This window comes from Mercenaria mercenaria, chromosome 1 (genome assembly GCF_021730395.1).
Source record: "Mercenaria mercenaria strain notata chromosome 1, MADL_Memer_1, whole genome shotgun sequence".
NCBI lineage: Eukaryota > Metazoa > Mollusca > Bivalvia > Venerida > Veneridae > Mercenaria > Mercenaria mercenaria.
Genome location: NC_069361.1, coordinates 48,879,466 through 48,901,129, shown reverse-complemented (window position 1 = coordinate 48,901,129; position 21,664 = coordinate 48,879,466). Strand labels below are relative to the sequence as shown.

Sequence of the window (21,664 nt, the reverse complement as noted above, 5' to 3'; positions counted from 1 at the left end):
AAACTCAAAACATATTCACTATCACATTCCATGCTGATGATGTCCCATAACTCTAATTTGAATTTTGGGTGATTTATTTCCCCGTTATTGTACATATTGTATATATGTATTACATTTAAGGAAATGCCACGCAACCCCAATTTACACAAACATACAAGTGTAGCCTTTATAGTGTTAACAAAATGAATACTGACAAACAACACACTAAACACAGTAGCTTATATTTAGCACTTCCTGCTCAGTTGAGCTAAAAACAAAGTTCCTGATTCCCAACGAACCATTCCATTCCTCTATCATCAATTGCATTGGGAGTGTCATTTGGAAAATCAGAATTCTGCTCGATGTGAATAATTTTTGAATATTCCGTCAAATTTTGGAACTGTTGCAAATTTTTAATGTTCTTATGGAATCCACTTCTCACTATACGCCTGAATGGACATTTTGTAAAGAACAATCTGTGATTTAAGATTAACCACAACACAACAAATGGTCTATAACCTGACTTTTTATCAAAGTTTTCATCATTGATATACACCATATAATTTGAAACAAGCAATATATCATCAACAGGACTGTAAATGACATACTGATAACGTGCTTTATCAATTAAGACAGAAGGTATGAATTTTGATTTACTAGGATGTCTGTTGTACTCGGTAAATGCGAAGACAATCGCCTGTGCAATTACTTGATTAAGAGCCTGACTCGGACCACAATATTTTACCTCAAGATTTGTCCGATCACCAGGACTGTCATTTAAATCTGTGGCTTCATCCTCATTTTCTTCCTCTTCAGTTACTTCTCCTTGGAAACTAACTACATCATCTTTCCCTATTTTTGTTTCATCACATTTACTTCCACTTTCAGTATTAGTTTCAACAAAAACTGAGACAACCTCTCCAGAAACAGGATTTCCAGCTATTATATCCAATTCTCCATACCAGGTGTTTTCAGATCCTGTAAGATCAAAACAAGCAAGAGTGTCACACAGGAAAAGGAGCTGCATTTAATAAATGCTTGATGCCAACGGCGGCAGCCTTGTCCATATACTTTGCCCATTTGAAGTCTGCCAAGTACAAAATTAGGTCAAGGTCAAGGTGAGCTGTAGTGATGTTGTCAGATGGTTTATGGTCATAGGTAACATCTGCATGAGTTTCAATGTATTATAGTAAGGGGTATTGATGGTAGGCGAAATGGTTCACTTTGGTTAACCTTGCCCATTTGATAAAGTGAGCTTAGTACAAAATTAGGTCAAGGTCAAAGTGAGGTGTAGTGATGTTGTAAGATGGGCAATGGTCAGAGTAACATCTGCATGAGTTTCAATGTATTATAATAAGGGGTACTGATGGTAGAGGAAATGGTACACTTTGGTTAATCTCGACCATTTGATAAAGTGTGCTAAGTACAAAATTAGGTCAAGGTGAGGTGTAGTGATGTTGTAAGATGGGCTATGGTCAGAGGAAACATCTGCATGAGTTTCATTGTATTGTAGTAAGGAGTATTGATGGTAGAGGAAATGGTACACTTTGGTTAACAAACAGGTGGAATTATATGCCTCCAGCATCAGTAGATACCGGGGCATAAAAATTCACAGCAAAGTTATAACATAACAAAGGACTTTCCTCTACATGAAAATGAAAGCAGAAGAACAGCAATCTTAGGGCAGCAAACATCTTTATTTGAAACTCTTCTACGCAATGCTAGCTCATAAACAGGGATATAAACTAGAATGTGTCTATGGTACACAGAGTATGTCTCCACCACTAATAGGTGAATTTCTGGCAAAGATTAATATTTCAAACATATGCAGGTAAAATCCTAAAAAACATTTCATACAAGAGCAGCACTGGACTATTCAAAACAGCCTTGTCAAGAGAATAAATGCAAAAGAAAAAAACGTGGGGCATAATTTTGCTAAAACTGAAATAGGGTTTTGGAACCTGTACCTTGTTTGTAAGCTCATGACAGATGTATGAAGTTTTAATCCATTCTAATACCAGTATGTGGCTACTGAGATATTAAGTTTCAAACTAAAGCTTATTAAAACTGCTAAGTGAAAAGGGGCATGATTTTGTAAAGATGAAAAGATGGAAAGTACAGCTATGACACCAGTGCACTGCATGTAAGATTATGACACTGAATGAATGTGTGAAGTTTAGTACTTTCATACCTACAAAATGTTAACCAACTAGTAATGTGTCCATGGGACACAGATGCCCCCACTACCTGACACTCCTATACGACTAGACGAATACACATGCCAAACCACAGAAACACAGCTGCACATACTAACAAACAATCCTGTAAACTTTGGTGACTCTACGTCAAATGCTTTAAAGCTGCATGTGACACAACATTAATAATGACAATTTTTACAAAGTAAGGGGCCCTAACTCCTACATGACTGAATGAATCCAGACGTAATACCCCAGGTGCATAACTACACATGCTGACGAACATTCCTGTAAAGTGTTGTGACTCTACATCAAATACATTTGGAGCTAGGGGCCACACAACATTAAAATGATTAATTTTTACAAAGTCAGGGGGCATACCGGTAACTCCTACAGGACTGAATGAATCCGGGTGTGAAATCCAAGGTGCATATCTACTCATACTGACAAACATTCCTGTAAAGTTTTGTGAATCTACATCAAATACTTTTGGAGCTAGGTTCGACAGAACAGTCTCGGATGGATGGAAGGACGCACGCCCCAACATTTATGTATTAGGTGGTCATTCCATTGTTTGAAAAAAATCAACATAAAAGATTTATAAACGAGAAAAATAAGCATGTAAATACTTAAGTCTTTTCATGAAACTAGGGCCTGGACATTATATAGTAATAAAATTTTAATTCTTTTTTTTAAATATTTGTGTTTTGCAGAATGCTTAATCATTATTAAACTAAAGCAACCTGAAATCGAACCTATAAAATGGACTGAAAATTACCTATCCACATATTTTCATTCTCTAGAAGCTTTTCCTGACAACCACAAGGACAACTCCGTAAACTTTTCTTTTTGCTTGTGTATGCTTCTCCCATCAACATTGAAAAAAGATGAATTCCAAGACCAACTTCAAGTTCACCTTCATCTCTTGATTGTTGCAAAACTTTTTTCAGCCTTTCTATATTATCTTCCTCCAGAAACGAATTCAAATGCTTTAAAGCTTCCTTCATTTTGTTGTCATCAAAAGTGATCTAAAATAAAAGTTAACAGACTATTTAAATATAAATGTCAATTCACAAGGGCAAACATCACAGTGTATGATCAATCCTACATTCTTGGTACAAAACTTACAAACTTTTACGTACAATCAAGAGCTGTCCAAAGACAGCCAATGCTTGACTATACAAATAGATGTCTCAGCACTAAATATTCAAATTTCTATAATCTAAGAGTTACAATCAAGTATCTTAGTAAAAGAAATCAAAATAAATCAAATATTTGTAAGTTTCAACTCAAAGTAAGCTTGGCTTTTGACCTCAAAAAAATGAGTAACAAAGTTTAAAGGCTTTCTGCTTTACAGTTATAGCTGTATGCACATGTATGCAAAACTTTAACCAGGATTTTTTAAGTCCAACAAGAGCACCGCAATCAGAGCAATATACACCCAAATGTATCTATGATAGTTCATTTTTTTTCTTTGATATATTTCCTTCACATGTTAAAGTAATATGACCTTTTTAAAAGTAACCTTGACCTTGATGCAAGCCATCGGAAACATACACTTATCATCTCGATCTATTAAACATTTGTGCCAAGTGCGTTCGAAATCCTTCAAGGGGTTCAAGAACATTTTGTGGTGAACTTTGACCCAAAAGTGTGACATTGACCTTCAAGTGTGCCATCCAAAACGGGCTCTGCACGTAGTCTTGATGTGGTGAACATTTCTACAAAGTGTCCTTGAAAACCTTCCAGATGATCAAGAGTTACAGAGCAGACAAGAAATTGCTTAAATCTGGCCTTCGTCTTGATGTGGTGAACATTTCTGCCAGGTGTCTTTGAAATGCTTCAAGGGGTTCAAGAGTTACAGAGCGGACATGAAATTGCTAATATCTGAACTTTGACCCCTAGTGTGACCTTGACCTTGAAGTGAGCCATCCGAAACATGCACTCTGCACATCTTCTTGATGTGGTGAACATTTCTGCCAAATCTCTTTGAAATCCTTCCAGATGATCACGAGTTACAAAGCTGACACAAAATTGCTAATATCTGTCCTTTGACCCCTAAGTGTAACCTTGACCTTGAAATGAGCTTTCCAAAACATGCGCTCTGCACATCGTCTTGATGTGGTGAACATTTCTGGCAATTGTCTTTGAAATGCTTCGAGGGGTTCAAGAGTTACAGAGCAGACACAAAATGGCTAATATCTGACCTTTGACTCCTAAGTGTTACCTTGACCTTGAAGCGAGCCATCTGAAAAATGTGCTCTGCACGTTGTCTTTATGTGGTGAACATTTCTGGCAAGTGTCTTTGAAATGCTTCAAGGGGTTCAATAGTTACAGAGCGGACATGTAATTGCTAACGGATGGACGGACAGACGGACATCCCCACATTTATGTATTAAGTGGTCATTCCATTGTTTTAAAACAATAGAATGACCACTTAACGAACAAAAGAATTAAGTGGATAAGGAGTGAATACAAAGGATTTCTATTGTCTTAGGCCACACCTCCTACCACCAATCGTGTGTGCGGACAGCCAGACATACATCATAACATAATACGTCCTTCGGGCATATAAAAAGGGGCATAATTCTGCCAAAATACATGTCAGAGTTATGGGACTTGTCCCAGTCAGCTTGACTAGACTATACTTCATAGAGTGAAGCTAGAAATGTAAACACACTTTGAGAAAGGAGGGGAATACATCAAAAAGTATATATTAGAGTTGTAGAACTTGTCCCAGTCAGCTTGGTTTTTGACCTAGAAAAAGATTACCAGTGTATCAGTTTAAAAGCTTAATGCTTTACAGTAATTCCTGTATGCACTTATAAATATATACAAAACTTTACTCAGGATTTTGTATGTACAAAAAGGCGCATAATTTAGTCAAAATACATGTCAGAATTATAGAACTTGTCCAAATCAGCTTGGTAACTAGAAGATGCTTTTGAGAAAAGCTTATGTATCCCCACCATGGCATATTAATACAAGAGGACCATGATGGTCCTGAATCGCTCACCTCTTCCCACATGACCCAGTTTTGAGTATGACGTCGTTTTTCTATTATTTGACACAGTGACCTAGTTTTTGAGCTCATGTGACCCAGTTTTGAACTTGACCTAGATATTATCAAGATAACAATTCTGACCAATTTTCATGAAGATCCATTGAAAAATATGGCCTCTAGAGAGGTCACAAGGTTTTTCTATTATTTGACCTATTGACCTAGTTTTCGAAGGAACATGACCCTGTTTTGATCTTTACCTAGATATCATCAAGGTGAACATTCTCACTAATTTTCATGAAGATCTCATGAAAAATATGGCCTCAAGAAAGGTCACAAGGTTTTTCTACTTTTATACCTACCGGCCTAGTTTTTGACCGCATGTGACCCAGTTTCGAAACTGACCTAGATATCATCAAGGTGAACAATCAGATCAATTTTCATGAAGATCCATTGAAAAATATGGCCTCTAGAGAGGTCAAAAAATTTTAATAATTTTAGACCTACTGACCTAGTTTTTGACCGCAGTTGACCCAGTTTCAAACTTGACCTAGATATCATCAAGATGAACATTCAGACCATCTTTCATACAGATCCCATGAAAAGTATGGCCTCTAGAGAGGTCACAAGGTTTTTTTATTATTTGACCTACTGACTTTGTTGTTTAAGGCACATGACCCAGTTTCAAACTTGACCTAGATATCATCCAAGGTGAACACTCTGACCAATTTTTATGGAGATCCATTCACAAGTATGGCCTCTAGAGAGGTCACAAGGTTTTTCTATTTTTATACCTACTGACTTAGTTTTTGACCGCACGTGACCCAGTTTCGAACTTGACCTAGATATCATCAAGATGAACATTCAGACCAACTTTCATACAGATCCCATGTAAAATATGGCCTCTAGAGAGGTCACAAGGTTTTTCTATTATTTGACCTACTGACCTAGTTTTTGAAAGCACGTGACCCAGTTTCGAACCTGACATAGATATCATCAAGGTGAACATTCTGACCAATTTTTATGGAAATCCATTCGTAAGTATGGCCTCTAGAGAGGTCATAAGTTTTTCTATTTTTAGACCTACTGACCTAGTTTTTGACCGCACATGACCCTGTTTCGAACTTGACTTAGATATCATCGAGATGAACAGTCAGACCAATATTCATACAGATCCCATGAAAAGTATGGCCTTTAGAGAGGTCACAAGGTTTTTCTATTATTTGACCTACTGACCTAGTTTTTGATGGCACGTGACCCAGTTTCAAACTTGATCTAGATATCATCAAGATGAACATTCTGACCAATTTTCATACAGATCCAATGAAAAATATGGCCTTTAGAGAGGTCACAAGGTTTTTCTATTATTTAACCTACTGACCTAGTTTTTGAAGGCACGTGACCCAGTTTCAAACTTGACCTAGATATCATCAAGGTGAACGTTCTGACCAATTTTCATGAAGATCTTTTGAAATATATGGCCTCTAGGGAGGTCACAAGGTTTTTCTATTTTTAGACCTACTGACCTAGTTTTTGAAGGCATGTGACCCAGTTTCGAACTTGACCTAGATATCATCAAGTTGAACATTCTGACCAATTTTCATGAAGATCTTGTGAAATATATGGCCTCTAGAGAGGTCACAAGGTTTTTCTATTTTTAGACCTACTGACCTAGTTTTTGATGGCATGTGACCCAGTTTCCAACTTGACCTAGATATCATCAAGATGAACATTTTGACCAACTTTCATTAAGATCCCATCAAAAATGTGACCTCTAGAGTGGTCACAAGCAAAAGTTTACGGACGGACGGACGACGGACACTGCGCGATCACAAAAGCTCACCTTGTCACTTTGTGACAGGTGAGCTAAAAAGGCATGGCGATAGTTGATGACATGCGTTAGGGTCATTTTCTTGATGGGTGTTGTGTTGTGCTGTAGTTAGGAATTTTTACCTACTTGAAAGGCTGAAAGTGAAAAAATTCTTAATATAAGTCTGATCTAGTTTTTGTATTTGGTCAGAAATCACTTGATCAAAGAAGTTTCGCTGAGCGGATATTAATGTACAATGGATATTGCAGTATTGCTTATATATCTGGAAGAAATTTAACATACCACAGGGTATACTAATGGTTTAATTTGTTGTAAAGTCAAGTACTGGCTATTTGGAAAGAACTGACAGATTAATTTCTTCCCCTGTCCAGTAAGTCATGTATTGGAAAGGAGGGGAAAAACTGACCAGTCAATTTACTTCCCCCTCCTAACTGGTCAAGTACTGGCTAGGTTGGAAAAGGACTGACCAGCAGTAGTTTCCTTACCTTAGAAGAAATTGAAACAGGGAAAATGCCATCAATTAAAAACAAGAGCTTTTCGAGAGACAGCCAAGCTCGACTATTCGAAATATTGTCCCAGAAGCAGGAAAATATTACACAAAATGTTAAAATATCAGAAGTTCAAAATGGGACATAATTTGACCAAAATGCATATCAGAGTTATGGGATTTGATGCTATCAACTAGTTTTATAACCCCAAAGACACAATGTGAAGTTTCGATTCAATATCTGCATTAGCTTAGGAGATAGTAACTTGCATGTAAAACTTTAACCAGGATTTTCTATGTCCATTTTGGGGGCATAATATGCCAAAATACATGTCAGAGTTATGGGACTTGACCCAGTCAGGTTGGTAATTGATCTAAAAAAAAGAAAAATTAAGTTTCAAATCTGTATGCTTTTTGGTAATAGCTGTATGTACTTGCATGCAAAACTTTAACCAGGTCTTTCTAAGTCCTAAAGGGGGCATAATTTGGCTTAAATGCAGGTCAGAGTTATGGGACTTGATGCTATCAACTAGTTTTATAACCACAAAGGCAGATATTAAGTTTCAATTCAATACTTGCATTAGTTTTGGAGATAGTAACTTGCATGTAAAACTTTAACCAGAATTTTCTAAGTCCAAAAGGGGGCATAATTTGCTCAAAATACATGTCAGAGTTATGGAACTTGACCCAGTGAGGCTGGTAATTGACCTAGAAAAAGAGAAAATAAGTTTCAAAGCTATATGCCTTTAAATGATAGCTGTATGTACTTGCATGCAAAAACTTAACCAAGGTGTGACGCCGACACCAGGGTGAGTAGTCAAGCTAAAAATATAACAGAAATTTAAATGAGTTCATTTAAAACATTTCTTTGATTTACACAAAATATGAAACATATTTTATATTTTATTTATATTTTAAATGAAAACTGACTACTGGAAATAAAAAACAGGCTAGTAAATAATAACCAAGAATAACCAGTTCCAATTCACTAAAAGGAGAAATAACTGACTAACCAGGAAAATTGATGAGGGGGCGAAAATGTTTTCCCTAAAAATCAAGGTAAACATTGTATGGGAAATTGACGGGGGGGGGGGGGGGAAAAAGTAATAGTTTTTTCCCCAAATAAAGAATGATCAAGGGGAGTAAACAGTGTACATGGGGGGAAAAATGACGGGGGGGGGGGAGGGGCGGGGGGAATGAAATGACACAGTCAGTTTTCCTCGGGGAAAAAAAAACTAACTAGTCAGTTCTTTCCTCGGGGAAGAAACTGACTGGGGAAAAAACTGACCGTTATACCGGGAGTCATAATTTGAACCAGTTTTGTAGAGGTCCACTAGACAATGCTACATGTCAAATATCTAAGCTCTAGGCCTTCTGTTTTTTTTTATAGAAATTTTTTGACAATTTTCCTAAGTAAATTCAAGTGACCTGGGGCAAGGTCAATTTTGACCCCAGGGGTCATGATTTGAACAAATTTCGTAGAGGTCCACTAGGCAATGCTACATGTCAAATATCTAAGCTCTAGGCCTTCTGGTTTATTTTTTAAAATTGTTTGAAGATTTTCCTATAGAAATCTATGTAAAATCAAATGACCCCCGGGGTGGGGTCAATTTTGATCCCGGGGGTCATGATTTGAACAATATTAGTAGAGGTCCACTAGGCAATGCTACATGTCAAATATCTAAGCTCTAGGCTTCTGGTTTTTGAGAAGAAGATTTTTTTAAGATTTTCCTATGTAAAATCATCTGACACCTGGGGCGGGGTCAATTTTGACCCCGGGGTCATGATTTGAACAATCTTGGTAGAGGTCCACTAGGTAATGCTTCACACCAAATACTAAGCTCTAGGGCTTCTGGTTTTTGAGAAGATTTTTAAAGTTTTTCCTTTCGGTTGCCATGGAGTTCTGCATGGTTTTCAATTCTTTGAACAACTTTTGTAGAGCTTCACCCAAGGAACATTCCTGTGAAGTTTGGATGAATTGGCCTAGCGGTTTATGAGGAGATGTCGTTTAAAGTTAAAGTTTACGGACGACGGACGGTGACTGATCACAATAGCTCACCCTGAGCCTTTGGCTCAGATGAGCTAAAAAGCGTGTCTCCCCTTGGTCATGAAGCATTTCCATAAAGTTTTGTTTAATTCATTCTAGTTGTTGCTGAGGAATTGCATGGCCAAGAATTTTCATTAACAGACAGATGGGCAATTTAGATGCCACTTTTTGCATCACATTTGGTGAGCATAATTTACTCATTCTTCTTTTAGATTCTATACTGCTAAAGTCTCAATATATCACAATATTTACATATTCAGAAACTTGCTCTTTTTCAATCCCAATTGCCTCCAACTTGTTCTCAACAGCTGTTTCAGCTTTCATTGACTTGGCTGCACTCACTCCCTGGTCACAACTGCTTTCTAGTTTTCTCTTTACCATGTTTACTCCCTCTTTTCCCTGAAAGTGTAAATTTCCTAATAATGCGGGATTTAAACTCATTATGTGCATGAACAAATGTAAAAACACTTTTCAAATCATGACATTTTTTAAAACCAGATGGCCATAATGGCCCCTATATCACTCATCCCAGTTTAGTTGCTTGCTTTGCTAACGCTTCAAAACAAACATTACAGTCAACTCTAGTTATCTCGACCTCGCCATGACCAAAGAAAAGATGTTCAGATATCAAAAAGTCGAGATACCTAAAGTTAAGTTAATGTGGTCGCTATACATAAAACCAAACCATTAAACAAGAGGGCCATGATGGCCCTGAATCGCTCACCTGAGTCACCTTTTGAAGGCATTGAATCAAAATGTGCGTGAAGATCCATAAAGCAGTTCATTAGATTTTTTCTTTAAAGACCCCACTGAAGAAACCCCATTTACTCACAAATAAGGTTATATATTCATGTTTCCATTTCAATACATAGTGCCCAATGCACTGTAACAGTAAAGCATTGTTACACAGAAGCCAATTTCTATATTAAAACTATAAGAATTTGAAAAAAAGTTTTTGAAGTCGAAAAAAATAAATTAAAAAGTTTCTATTTAATCATAAATCTTATATTTATTACAAAACAGAATTATTTAAAATTAAGATATTCATAAAAAAGCCTTAGAAATACCTAAATATTGAAAAATGCCCAATAAAGGGAGGTAATTAAACAAGCAGTTCATGAGGACAAGTTGCTGAAAGGCTTTTCTATTTTTAGCTTGAATTCAGGGTTCCCACAAAGCAGAGAATATAAAATTCCCTGACTTTTCACTGACTTTTCCCTGACCAAAGTCAAATTTTCCCTGACCAAAACGCTCCATGTTCACAGAAGTTTAGCTGGGCAAAGATTTATAAATATTCACTTCAATCCTCCGTATCAGCTAAATTTTATCACCTTTCTTGTTATAATGATAACAATGGTGTAAATAAATTTTGTGGCAGTTAAACAAACCCTGTATTATTTTTGTGAGATGTAACAGGCAATAAGAAGCTCTCCTTTGCTTTTTGGGACTGGGGCCAGGGTCCATGCAAGGGGGAAACTTCACATGATTTTTCAAAAAAAATCTTTTTAGGGGGAATTTCAAACATGAAAAGAAAAGCAAACAAATATATACATTCTTTTCAACTTTACTGACCAAAACCTGAATTCTGTTAATTATACACTGCTGTATAAAGTCTGTCAATTATAAACAACCTTATTCAGGCATCACACTTTGTAATTTTTTCTCTGAGCCACTGAATTATCGGAAACAATAAAATTTTAATGCCAACAAGTCAACTGTATAGCACTTAGCACTGATGTTCTTGGACTTGAGGGGAATTTTTTTAAAATAGGGGGAAACATACTATTTTGAGGTGGGAATGAGGCCAATATTCGGCCCCAAATTTTGCCAAACGAGAGCCCTGTTCACTGAAAGACTACCTATGACCACGTTTTGGGTTTTACTACTGGATAAATTCTAACAATTTTTTTTTATATTCTGTGAAAAATTGCCCTTATTCATACATGATTTTTTATAGAAAATAGCATTTTTTCACTAAAATGGTGTGCCCCTTGCAGACACAGTCGTGTATGCTGCAATATATTTAGCAGTTAATTGTTTTGTTTTATATTACAGTAGTTCAGTTTGCATTGTAAAAATAATAATATAGATCAGATATGAAACCAATTAGACATGGCAGTTTATTTTCGAAAGTTAAAAATTTCTGAACCATAGGGCTGTCATTGATTGGGTCTTAGGCGTATCGGCGATACCAATATATCAGAAGACAAATATCAACGATACATCGATATACTGATTATTAACTTAGATTAACAACCTATTTGTTCATATGCATGCTATATACCTTCTTGTTAATTTCTTTCTACTTATATTGCCTGCTTTTCATATTACTGTTTGATTACATTGTATTTGTATTTACGTATTTCTACTATTCCCCATACAGGTAGTGCCGACTAGTGGGAAACGACTGCTACAGCACAAGTTTAGACATTACTTTTTTGACAACTTCCGTTACTTAGGGCAAATTTTCATAGGCAGAAAGTTGTTTCAAAGGGTCTGAGTGTTTATCTGGATGTTTTTTTTTTCTATTTGTAAAATATCGATTTTTAAAAATGGGAACTGATAATCGATCGACCAAAAAATATCGTTGATACATCGATATCGTTTCTATCAATGACAGCCCTACTGAACTTAGTGATTAGAATAAACAATATTTTTACCAAAATAAAACCTGAAATTAACTAAACTATTCAACTGCAATATGTAAACATATCATCATTTAATATGGTTTTACAAGAACACCGTCTTTCGGGTGCAGACACTCATCTGATTTTTTTATCTCTGTATATTAGAAATATTGTCCTACCCATGATTTTCTAAGTCCAAAAGGGGCCATAATTCTTTCAAAAGGTAAGGTAGAGTTATGGTACATGTTGTGCAGTCAGCTTTTAATGGCGAATAAAAGCTCCAAGTTTTAAAGCAATAGCTTTGGCTGTTAAGGAGAAAAGTTGACCTAAATGGAAAATATAACCAAGAAATCTGATATATTTTTAAGTCAAAAAGGACCATAATTCTTGCAAAAAGCAGCATGGAGTTATGTTTCTTTCTGTACGGAGTCAGCTATTGATGGTAAACAAGTGTTGAAAGTTTTAACACAATAGCTTTGATAGTTTAGCAGAAAAGCAGACCTAAACATAAAACTTAACCAGGCAATGCCGACACTGATGCCGGTCAAGTGATGACAATAACTAATCTTTTATCCTTTTTTCACAAAAATCAGATGAGTTACTATTCCAATTGGAAAGAACTTTCCTCAGCATTCTTTAGTAAAATTTCCATGCAAGCATAACTGACAGAAAAGAACAGTAACTGTTATGGCTTTTATGTCAATACATTTTACGATGAAATAACTTCTCAACTATGCAGGACTATACATTTCATAGCATTTGTAAAACATGACACTGTTCGAAGCAAACAGAAGGGATATAAGCTTGCTTAACAAAATTATTTTCTACAGTCTTAATTTTTCCGTTAAAATTCTACACTAGTTTTGTTAAAAAGACTTGATAGACAGCCTATAATATTTGGATATGAAATACAGAATAATTTTATAGTGCTAACTAAAACATTTGCAAAAGTGCTAGGTTGAAACTAAAATTTAAGAAACTGCCATTGCTTTTTATAACATTCTTTCTGCTTTTACAAATTGATTCCTAAACCCTCGACCTCTAATTCCAAATTTCCCTGACTTTTCCCCGACTTTTTCCAAATTTCCCTGACCAATTACAAAATTCCCTGACTTTTCCCTGACCTTGAACAAAAAATGTTTTTCCCTGACTTTTCCCTGACCGTGGGAACCCTGTTGATGGCCATTTTGTGCACCGGAGCGGAACCATTTGAGCAATTTTGGTTAGGGACCATCCAAGGCACAATCCTGTGAAGTTTGGTTGAAATTGGCACAGTGGCAAAGGAGGAGATGTCGTTTAAATTGGATTTCAATTCTTTTAGCTATTTTTAACAAGAGCGCCGCCAAGCGGGGCAATATATGCCCGAAGGATTACATCATAGGATGGGAGCAAAATTTTAAGAACTTGACTGCTGTAGCCCAAAGGACTGGAACAACAAAAGGAAAACTTCAAAAAACAAATCCAAAAAAAAATATTCAAGGCCTACAAAAAAATCCTTATCAGGTACAGGTATGTAAAAATAGACCTAAAAATTGGAAGTACCATCCATGTTGTACCACAGAAAAGTGGTCTCGGTTTTTCCCTACGGCCAATAATAAAAATGTTTCAAAATAAGCTATTTATAGTAACATAAAAGGAAAGTAATTCAAAAAAAAAAAATTATAAGTACAAAAAAGAGATCTGCCAAATAAAAACAAGAGCACTGCAATGCAGAGCAATATACACAAAGCAAAGTCATATATGACCTTTGACCCTTAAGTGTGACCTTGACCTTGAAGCGAGTCATCCGGAACATGCACTCCGCACATCGTCTCAGTGGGGTGAACATTTCTGCCAAGTTTCTTTGAAATCCTTCCAGCAGTTCAAGAGTAACAGAGAGGACACAAAACAAACTGATATGACCTTTGACCCTTAAGTGTGACCTTGACCTTGAAGCGAGTCATCCGGAACATGCGCTCTGCATGTCGTCTTGGTGTGGTGAACATTTGTGTCAAGTTTCTTTGAAATCCTTCAAGGGGTTCAAGAGTTACAGAGCGGACACGAAACAAACTGATATGACCTTTGACTCCTAAGTTTGACCTTGACCTTGAAGCGAGACATCCAAAACATGCGCTCTGCACGTCGTCTCAGTGTGGTGAACATTTGTGTCAAGTTTCCTTGAAATCCTTCAAGGGGTTCAAGAGTTACAGAGCGGACACGAAATTGCTAACGGACAGACACAAAATTGCTAACGGACAGACGGACACCAGCGTCATAACATAATACGTCCCTTCGGGCGTATAAAAAAGATCACCAAAGGAACATTGCTACCAATTTATAATGAAATCCAATCAATATTTTCAGACAAGGAAGATTTTTAATGATTTTACTATAGATATATAGGGATAGACAAGCCACGCCCACTGGCGGCCATGTTTTTTGACGAATCATCATTAAAATGTCAACTTTGTAAGATCCCCAAACAACTATTTCCATAAAATTATTTTGAAATCTGGCCAGCGATTAATTTTTTATTCGTTTTTCAAGACTTTTTAATTGGTTGCCATGGCAACCAGAGTTCTGCATGGATTTCAATTCTTTTAGGTATTTTTAGAAAGGACCATCAAAGGATCATTGCTACCAATCTATAATAATGAAATCCAATCACTACTTTCAGATAAGAAGATTTTTAAAGGTTTAAAACAAGCCATGCCCACTGGCCGCAATGTTTTTTGACGAATCATTACAAAAATATCAATTTTGTAAGAGGATCATCCAACAACTATTTCTGTAAAATTATTTAGAAATATGGCCAGTGGTTGATTTTTTATTTTTATTTTTTAAAGATTTTTCAATCAGTTGCCATGGCAACCAGAGTTCTGCATGGATTTCAATTCTTTTAATTATTTTCAGAAAAGATCATCCAAGGAACATTCCTGTAAAGTTTTGGCTAAATTGGAGTGGATTAAGAGAAAGTTGTTTGAATGAATTGGACTGACAGATGGAAGACAGACACAGGGCGGTCACAATAGGTCACCTTGAGCACAAACTGTATAACATTCTAAGAAGCAGGTTTATCTAAAACTGTTTGGTGTTCCTTACACTTAACATGCTTATTAATATGCTTTGCAATTTTATTATGAAATTCGAACTTCCTTTTTTTTTAAATTAGAAGCTACACCAGTGTAGAGTGATGATTTAGTGTCAGCAATTTACTCGGGTATATTTTACAAAGTGAACAATAAATTTTGCCTTCTTCTTCTATGAGCCATGGGTATTCATTTGACCACTTCTCTTGGACAGTACGTTTTTGTTTTATTTTATCATACTCTTTTAGTTTTAATTTTCGTTTTTCAGAGAGGCATATTTCCGCCTCTTTTTCTTCTTTCTTTTCGTCTCCACCACCCTGTTTCCCAAATAAACTACCTCTATCGGTCTGTTTTGACGCTGTAGCCATGCTTGAAAATGTATGGCTAGTGCTCATCAATATGTACAGAATAAATTATAAATTATCACAGTCTAAGACTCCCACACCTGTTAATCAGTCATATTAGCAATTAGAATTCAAACTTGCATCTACCAAGTTATTATCGTATTTCGCGAGGTGATTAAAACATATTCTTATTGGAATTTTTCAAAGTTACAATAGTTGCGATTTTAAAAGCACTAGCCAAATCAGTAAAGTATTCTGCAAGGTTTACTTGTCCTATCCTGAATTACACTAGCGCGTGGAATTTTTCTAGATGGGCAATTTAGAGGCCACTATTTGCATCACATTTGGTAAGCATAATTTACTCATTTTTCTTTTGATCTATACTGCTAAAATCTCAATATATCACAATATTTACATATTCAGCAACTTGCTCTTTTTCAATCCCAATTTCCTCCGACTTTTTCTCAATTGACTGAGCTGCACTCACTCCCTGGCAACAACTGCTTTCCAGTTTTCTCTTAAACAGGTTTACTCCCTCTTTTCCCTGAAAGTGTAAATTTCCTAATATTGAGGGATTAAACACATTATGTGCATTTAAAAACATTTATCATATATCATGACATCTTTTAAAACCAGAGTGCCATGATGGCCCTATATCACTCATCCCAATTAGGTTGCTTGCTTTGCTAACACTACAAAACAAACATACAGTCAAGTTGAGTCAACTCTCGTTATCTCCACTTCACCATGGCTAAAGATATTGAAAAATAGAGATACCTAAAGTTAGGTAAATTTGGTCGCTATGTAGGGAAATAAAGTTTTGAATTGATAAATAGACGTTTTATTTGAAAACCTGTACATTCGTACACATTTTTAAAATATTCATTGGACATGTTTCCTGAAATAAGTTGAAAATAAACTCAGCTTTGATCAACGTACTTCTTACATTCTATTTAAGAGGTATCAGTGGCCGTGTGGTTAGAGTCCTTGACTTCAAACCACTTGCCCCTCATTGATGTGGGTTCGAGCCTCACTCAGGGCGTAAAATTCTTCATGTGAGGAAGTCATCAAGCTGGCTTACGGAAGGTCGGTGATTCCATGAAATAGTGCACAGAGGGCCACCTGGGGTCTTCCTCCACCATCAAAGCTGGAAAGTCACCATATGACCTTAAATTGTGTCGATGCAACATAACCCCAACCCACTCCCAAAAATACTTTCTTTTTACTTCTTTCCACCATTTGTGAATTATGCAATGCAAATGAGGTGAAACTCACTTATAGGTTAACAAGAGAGTCATGGGATCACTCACCTAAGTAATATTCATGAGCTACATGTTTCAAATGTCAAACTGATGATTATTAGAAAATTTTGGAAGATTTTCCAATGTACTTACATTGAAGTAACCCCTGTGACAGGGCCAATTTTACCACGTGGGTCATGACTTAAACAAAGTTTGTAGAAGTCTACTAGTTAGGCAATGTTACATATCAAATATTTACGATCTAGGCCTTATTTTATTTAAGTAAATCTATGAAGATTTCCCTATGTACAATCAAGCAACCCCTGGGGCTGGGTCATTTTTACCTGGGGTGGATGGGTAAAGATTTGAACAATGCAGAGGTCCACTAGGCAATGCTAAATGTCAAATATATAAACTCTAAGCTTTCTGGTTAGCGGACGACGGACGGGCAGACGGACGAAGGGCGATCACAAAAGCTCACCCTGTCACTATGTGACAGTTGAGCTAATAAAAACGTATAGGTTATAGAATATTTATTGAACTTCTATGGTAATTAAGTTTGCTGAAACGGAGCGCAGCGTAGTGAAAGCAAAACTTAATGCTATAGAAGTTTCAATAAGTATTCTATAGCTGACTTATAGTTAAAACGCCCCTTTTCATTTCTTGACAGGTAAAAACATCAACAAGAGGGCCATGATGGCCCTATATCGCTCATCTGAGTAGAGTTGCCTGCTTGAACCAATTTCTTAGCTAAAGCTTTCAGATCTAGGCCTTCTGGTTTATTTTTAGCAAATTTATGAAGATTTCCCTACGCACAATCAAGTAACCCTGGGGCTGGGTCAACTTGACCCGGGGGGGGGGGGGGGGGGGGGGGGGGGGGTCAAGATTTGAACAAATTTTGTAGAGATCCACTAGGCAATGCTACATGTCAAATATCTAAGCTCTAGGCCTTCTGGTTTATTTTTAGAAAATTTTGAAGATTTTTCTATGTACAATCAATTAACCCTATGGGGCGGAGCCAATTTGACCCTGGAGGTCATGATTTGAATAAATTTTGTAGAAGTCTACTAGGCAATGCTACATGTCAAATATCTAAGATCTAGGCCTTTTGGTTTATTTTTAGAAATTTTTTGAAGATTTTCATATGTAAAATCAAGTGACCCCTGGGGCGGGGTCAATTTTGACCCCGGGGGTCATGATTTGAACAAATGTTGTAGAGGTCCACTAGGCCATGCTACATATGAAATATCTAAGCTCTAGTCCTGGTTTATTTTTAGAAATTTTTCGAAGATTTTCATATGTAAAATCAAGTGACCCCTGGGGCGGGGTCAATTTTGAACCCGGGGGTCATGATTTGAAGAAATGTTGTAGAGGTCCTTTAGGCCATGCTACATGTGAAATATCTAAGCTCTAGGCCTTCCAGTTTATTTTTAGATTTTTTTTTAAGATTTTCATATGTAAAATCAAGTAACCCCTGGGGCGGGGTCATATTGACCTCGGGGTCATGATTTGAACAACTTTAGTCAACTAGGCAATGCTACATGTCAAATATCTAAGCTCCAGGGCTTATGCTTTTTCAGAAGAAGATTTTTTAAGATTTTCCTATGTAAAATCAAGTGACCCCTGGGGTGGGGTCAATTTTGACCCCGGGGTCATGATTTGAACAAACTTGGTAGAGGTCCACTAGGCAATGCTTCACACCATATATCTAAGCTCTAGGGCTTCTGGTTTTTAAGAAGAAGATTTTTAAAGATTTTCCTATGTAAAATCAAATGACCCCTGGGGCGTGGTCAATTTTGACCACGGGGGTCATGATTTAATAAAATTTTGTAGAGGTCCACTAGACAATGCTACATGTCAAATATCTAAGCTCTAGGCCTTCTAGTTTATTTTTAGAAATTTTTTGAAGATTTTCATATGTAAAATCAAGTGACCCCTGGGGTGGGGTCAATTTTGACCCGGAGGTCATGATTTGAACAACTTTAGTAGAGGTCCACTAGGCAATGCTACATGTCAAATATCTAAGCTCTAGGGCTTCTGCTTTTTGAGAAGAAGATTTTTTAAGATTTTCCTATGTAAAATCAAGTGACCCCTGGGGCAGGGTCAATTCTGACCCCGGGGTCATGATTTGAACAAATTTGGTAGAGGTCCAGTAGGCAATGCTTCACACCAAATATCTAAGCTCTAGGCTTCTGGTTTTTGAGAAGAAGATTTTTAAAGTTTTTCCTTTCGGTTGCCATGGCAACCAGAGTTCTCCATTGAATTCAATTCTTTGAACAATTTTGAAAGGGGGGCACCCAAGGATCATTCCTGTGAAGTTTGGTGTAATTCTGCCCATTGGTTTTCAAGAAGAATATTTTTTTACAAATTGTTGACGGACGACGCACGACGGACATCAAGCGGTCACAATAGCTCACCTTGTCACTTCGTGACAGGTGAGCTAAAAATCTATTCTGAAGTAAACTATGCCACACCTTATTCAGTCTCTTGGAATTCATTGGCTTATACTTATTTGATGTTTTGTTTTCCACCAAATTAAAGATTTAACACCCTACATTATCTGGAAAAGGAGGTCCGTACCCCTAGACAAACCTTAACAGGATTGTCTAGGGGACAAACCTTAACAGGATTGTCTAGGGGTACGGATCCGTACCTCTAGAATCAGATCCGTACCCCTAGACACTTCCTTTGGTGATTTACCTGTTTACATGCTTCTTGTGCATGTCAAATGATAAATTTACGTTTTGGAAAATCTTCGACATATCGAAAGTAACCAGTACTCGGATATTGTAATGAGAGTCACGTGCGTTATTTCAGAAAATGCTTAGGGATCGAAACCACAGGAAGGATGGAACTGACAGGAAGCTGGCATAAAACAAACTGTGTTGTACGTATTAGTCAGACTAATATACAGTATATGTAATTGTTTGTACAAGACAAACAACGCTTTTATTAGGTCTGGTTAATACAGAGACACAAAACAGTTCCATGGTACCTGAAGTGGTTTGAGAATGTTCTTCAATGGTTTTCCATAACCGGCAGGAAGTTGCAAGCTCCTGAACGATTCGCTTACTCGGTTCACTTTAGCCAAATCACTAAATGGCATAGGGATGGATGCAAGATAGTCGAAACTATAAACATTCAATTGCAGCTTTAAAGTTTCTATAAATACTTCTACGTCCCGTTCATCCATATCTGTAACACAGTCACCCTCCTAGAGGCTAGAACTTAGGGGAATGCTCAAGATTCCATACGGAAGGTTATACACCACTAAAAGACCGGTACTACGTCCGTCCGTCCCGTATTCTTCCTTGTCCGGAGTATTTCTACATACACCCGCTGATGATTGTAATCTATATAGCGAAACTTCACAGACTTGTTGTTCCGGTCAGATGATTTTTCACGGAGTTATTGCCCTTTGACTATTTAACAGTGCATACAGTAATATACTGTTATCGTTCAGAGTTTTCTCAGCAAGCACAATTTGGAATTTAGCCGCTCTTCATAGTCCTGAAGCTTTAATTACTATCAAGAGGACATCTGCATAAACTTATTTTATTTGTGTTCCGGTCTGATAATGTTTCGAATTATTGCCCTTTAATTAATCAACAATAGTATGACTATAGTACAATTCTTGTTTTGAGTATTTCTCAACAACCACTGGGTGCAATGTAAATAGTGAAAATTGATAGGAAGCTGCACTCCCACTATTATTATTTTCATGTTCCGGTTTGATGATTTTTCGAATTATCGTCCTTCAGTTATTCCACAATAGTTTACTTTAGTACAGTTCTTGTTAGGAGTAGAATGAAGGTCAATATAACACAAAGTTCCCATATGACTAGCTTTATATGGCCACAGTAAATGAAGGTCAATATAACACCAAATTCCGCTATGACTAGTTCAATATGGCCACAGTAAATGAAGGTCAATATAACACCAAGTTCCGATATGATTAGTACAGTATGGCCACAGTAAATAGAGGTCAATATAACACCAAGTTCCGATATGACTAGTTGAATATGGCCAGAGTAAATGCAGGTGAATATAACACCAATTAAAGTTCCGGTATGACTAGTTCAATATGGCCACAGTAAATGAAGGTCAATATAACACCGAGTTCCGATACGATTAGAACAGTATGGCCACAGTAAATAGAGGTCAATATAGCACCAAGTTCCGATATGACTAGTTGAATATGGCCACAATAAATGAAGGTCAATATAACACCAAGTTCCGATATGACTAGTTCAATGTGGCCACAGTAAATGAAGGTCAATATAACACCGAGTTCCGATATGATTAGTACAGTATGGCCACAGTAAATAGAGGTCAATATAACACCAAGTTCCGATATGACTAGTTGAATATGGCCACAGTAAATGAAGGTGAATATAACATCAAGTCCGATATCACTAGTTCAATATGGCTACAGTAAATGAAGGTCAATATAACACCAAGTTCCGATATGATTAGTACAGTATGGCCACAGTAAAAAGAGGTCAATATAGCACCAAGTTCCGATATGACTAGTTCAATATGGCCACAGTTAATGAAGGTCAATATAACACCAAGTTTTGATATGAATAGTTAAATATGGCCAGAGTAAATGAAGGTCAATATAACACCAAGTTCCGATATGATTAGTACAGTATGGCCACAGTAAATAGAGGTCAATATAGCACCAAGTTCCGATAGGACTAGTTGAATATGTCCACAGTAAATGAAGTTTAATATAACACCAAGTTCTGATATGATTAGTACAGTATGGCCACATTAAATAGAGGTCAATATAGCACCAAGTTCCGATATGACTAGTTGAATATAGCCACAGTAAATGAAGG

At 36.7% G+C, this 21,664-nt stretch overlaps 1 protein-coding gene across 3 annotated transcripts; it reads right to left on the bottom strand.

Annotated features, from left to right (window-relative positions):
- Positions 1 to 45: 45 nt before the first annotated feature.
- Positions 46 to 20,096, bottom strand: LOC123538902 (uncharacterized). 3 transcript variants are annotated; one of them, XM_045323314.2, is made up of 5 exons: positions 19,816 to 20,096; positions 15,995 to 16,123; positions 9,793 to 9,939; positions 2,953 to 3,202; positions 46 to 957 (listed from the first exon to the last, which is right to left on the bottom strand). In XM_045323314.2, exons 1-5 carry the CDS (start codon positions 20,011 to 20,013, stop codon positions 248 to 250), a joined length of 1,434 nt encoding a protein of 477 aa, XP_045179249.2. In that variant the 5' UTR covers positions 20,014 to 20,096; the 3' UTR covers positions 46 to 247. The 3 variants fall into 3 exon arrangements, with proteins under 3 accessions (XP_045179249.2, XP_053402980.1, XP_045179256.2); XM_053547005.1 differs by having other exon boundaries at positions 9,793 to 9,889; positions 16,074 to 16,123; XM_045323321.2 differs by lacking the exon at positions 15,995 to 16,123.
- Between the last annotated feature and the right edge of the window lie 1,568 nt (positions 20,097 to 21,664).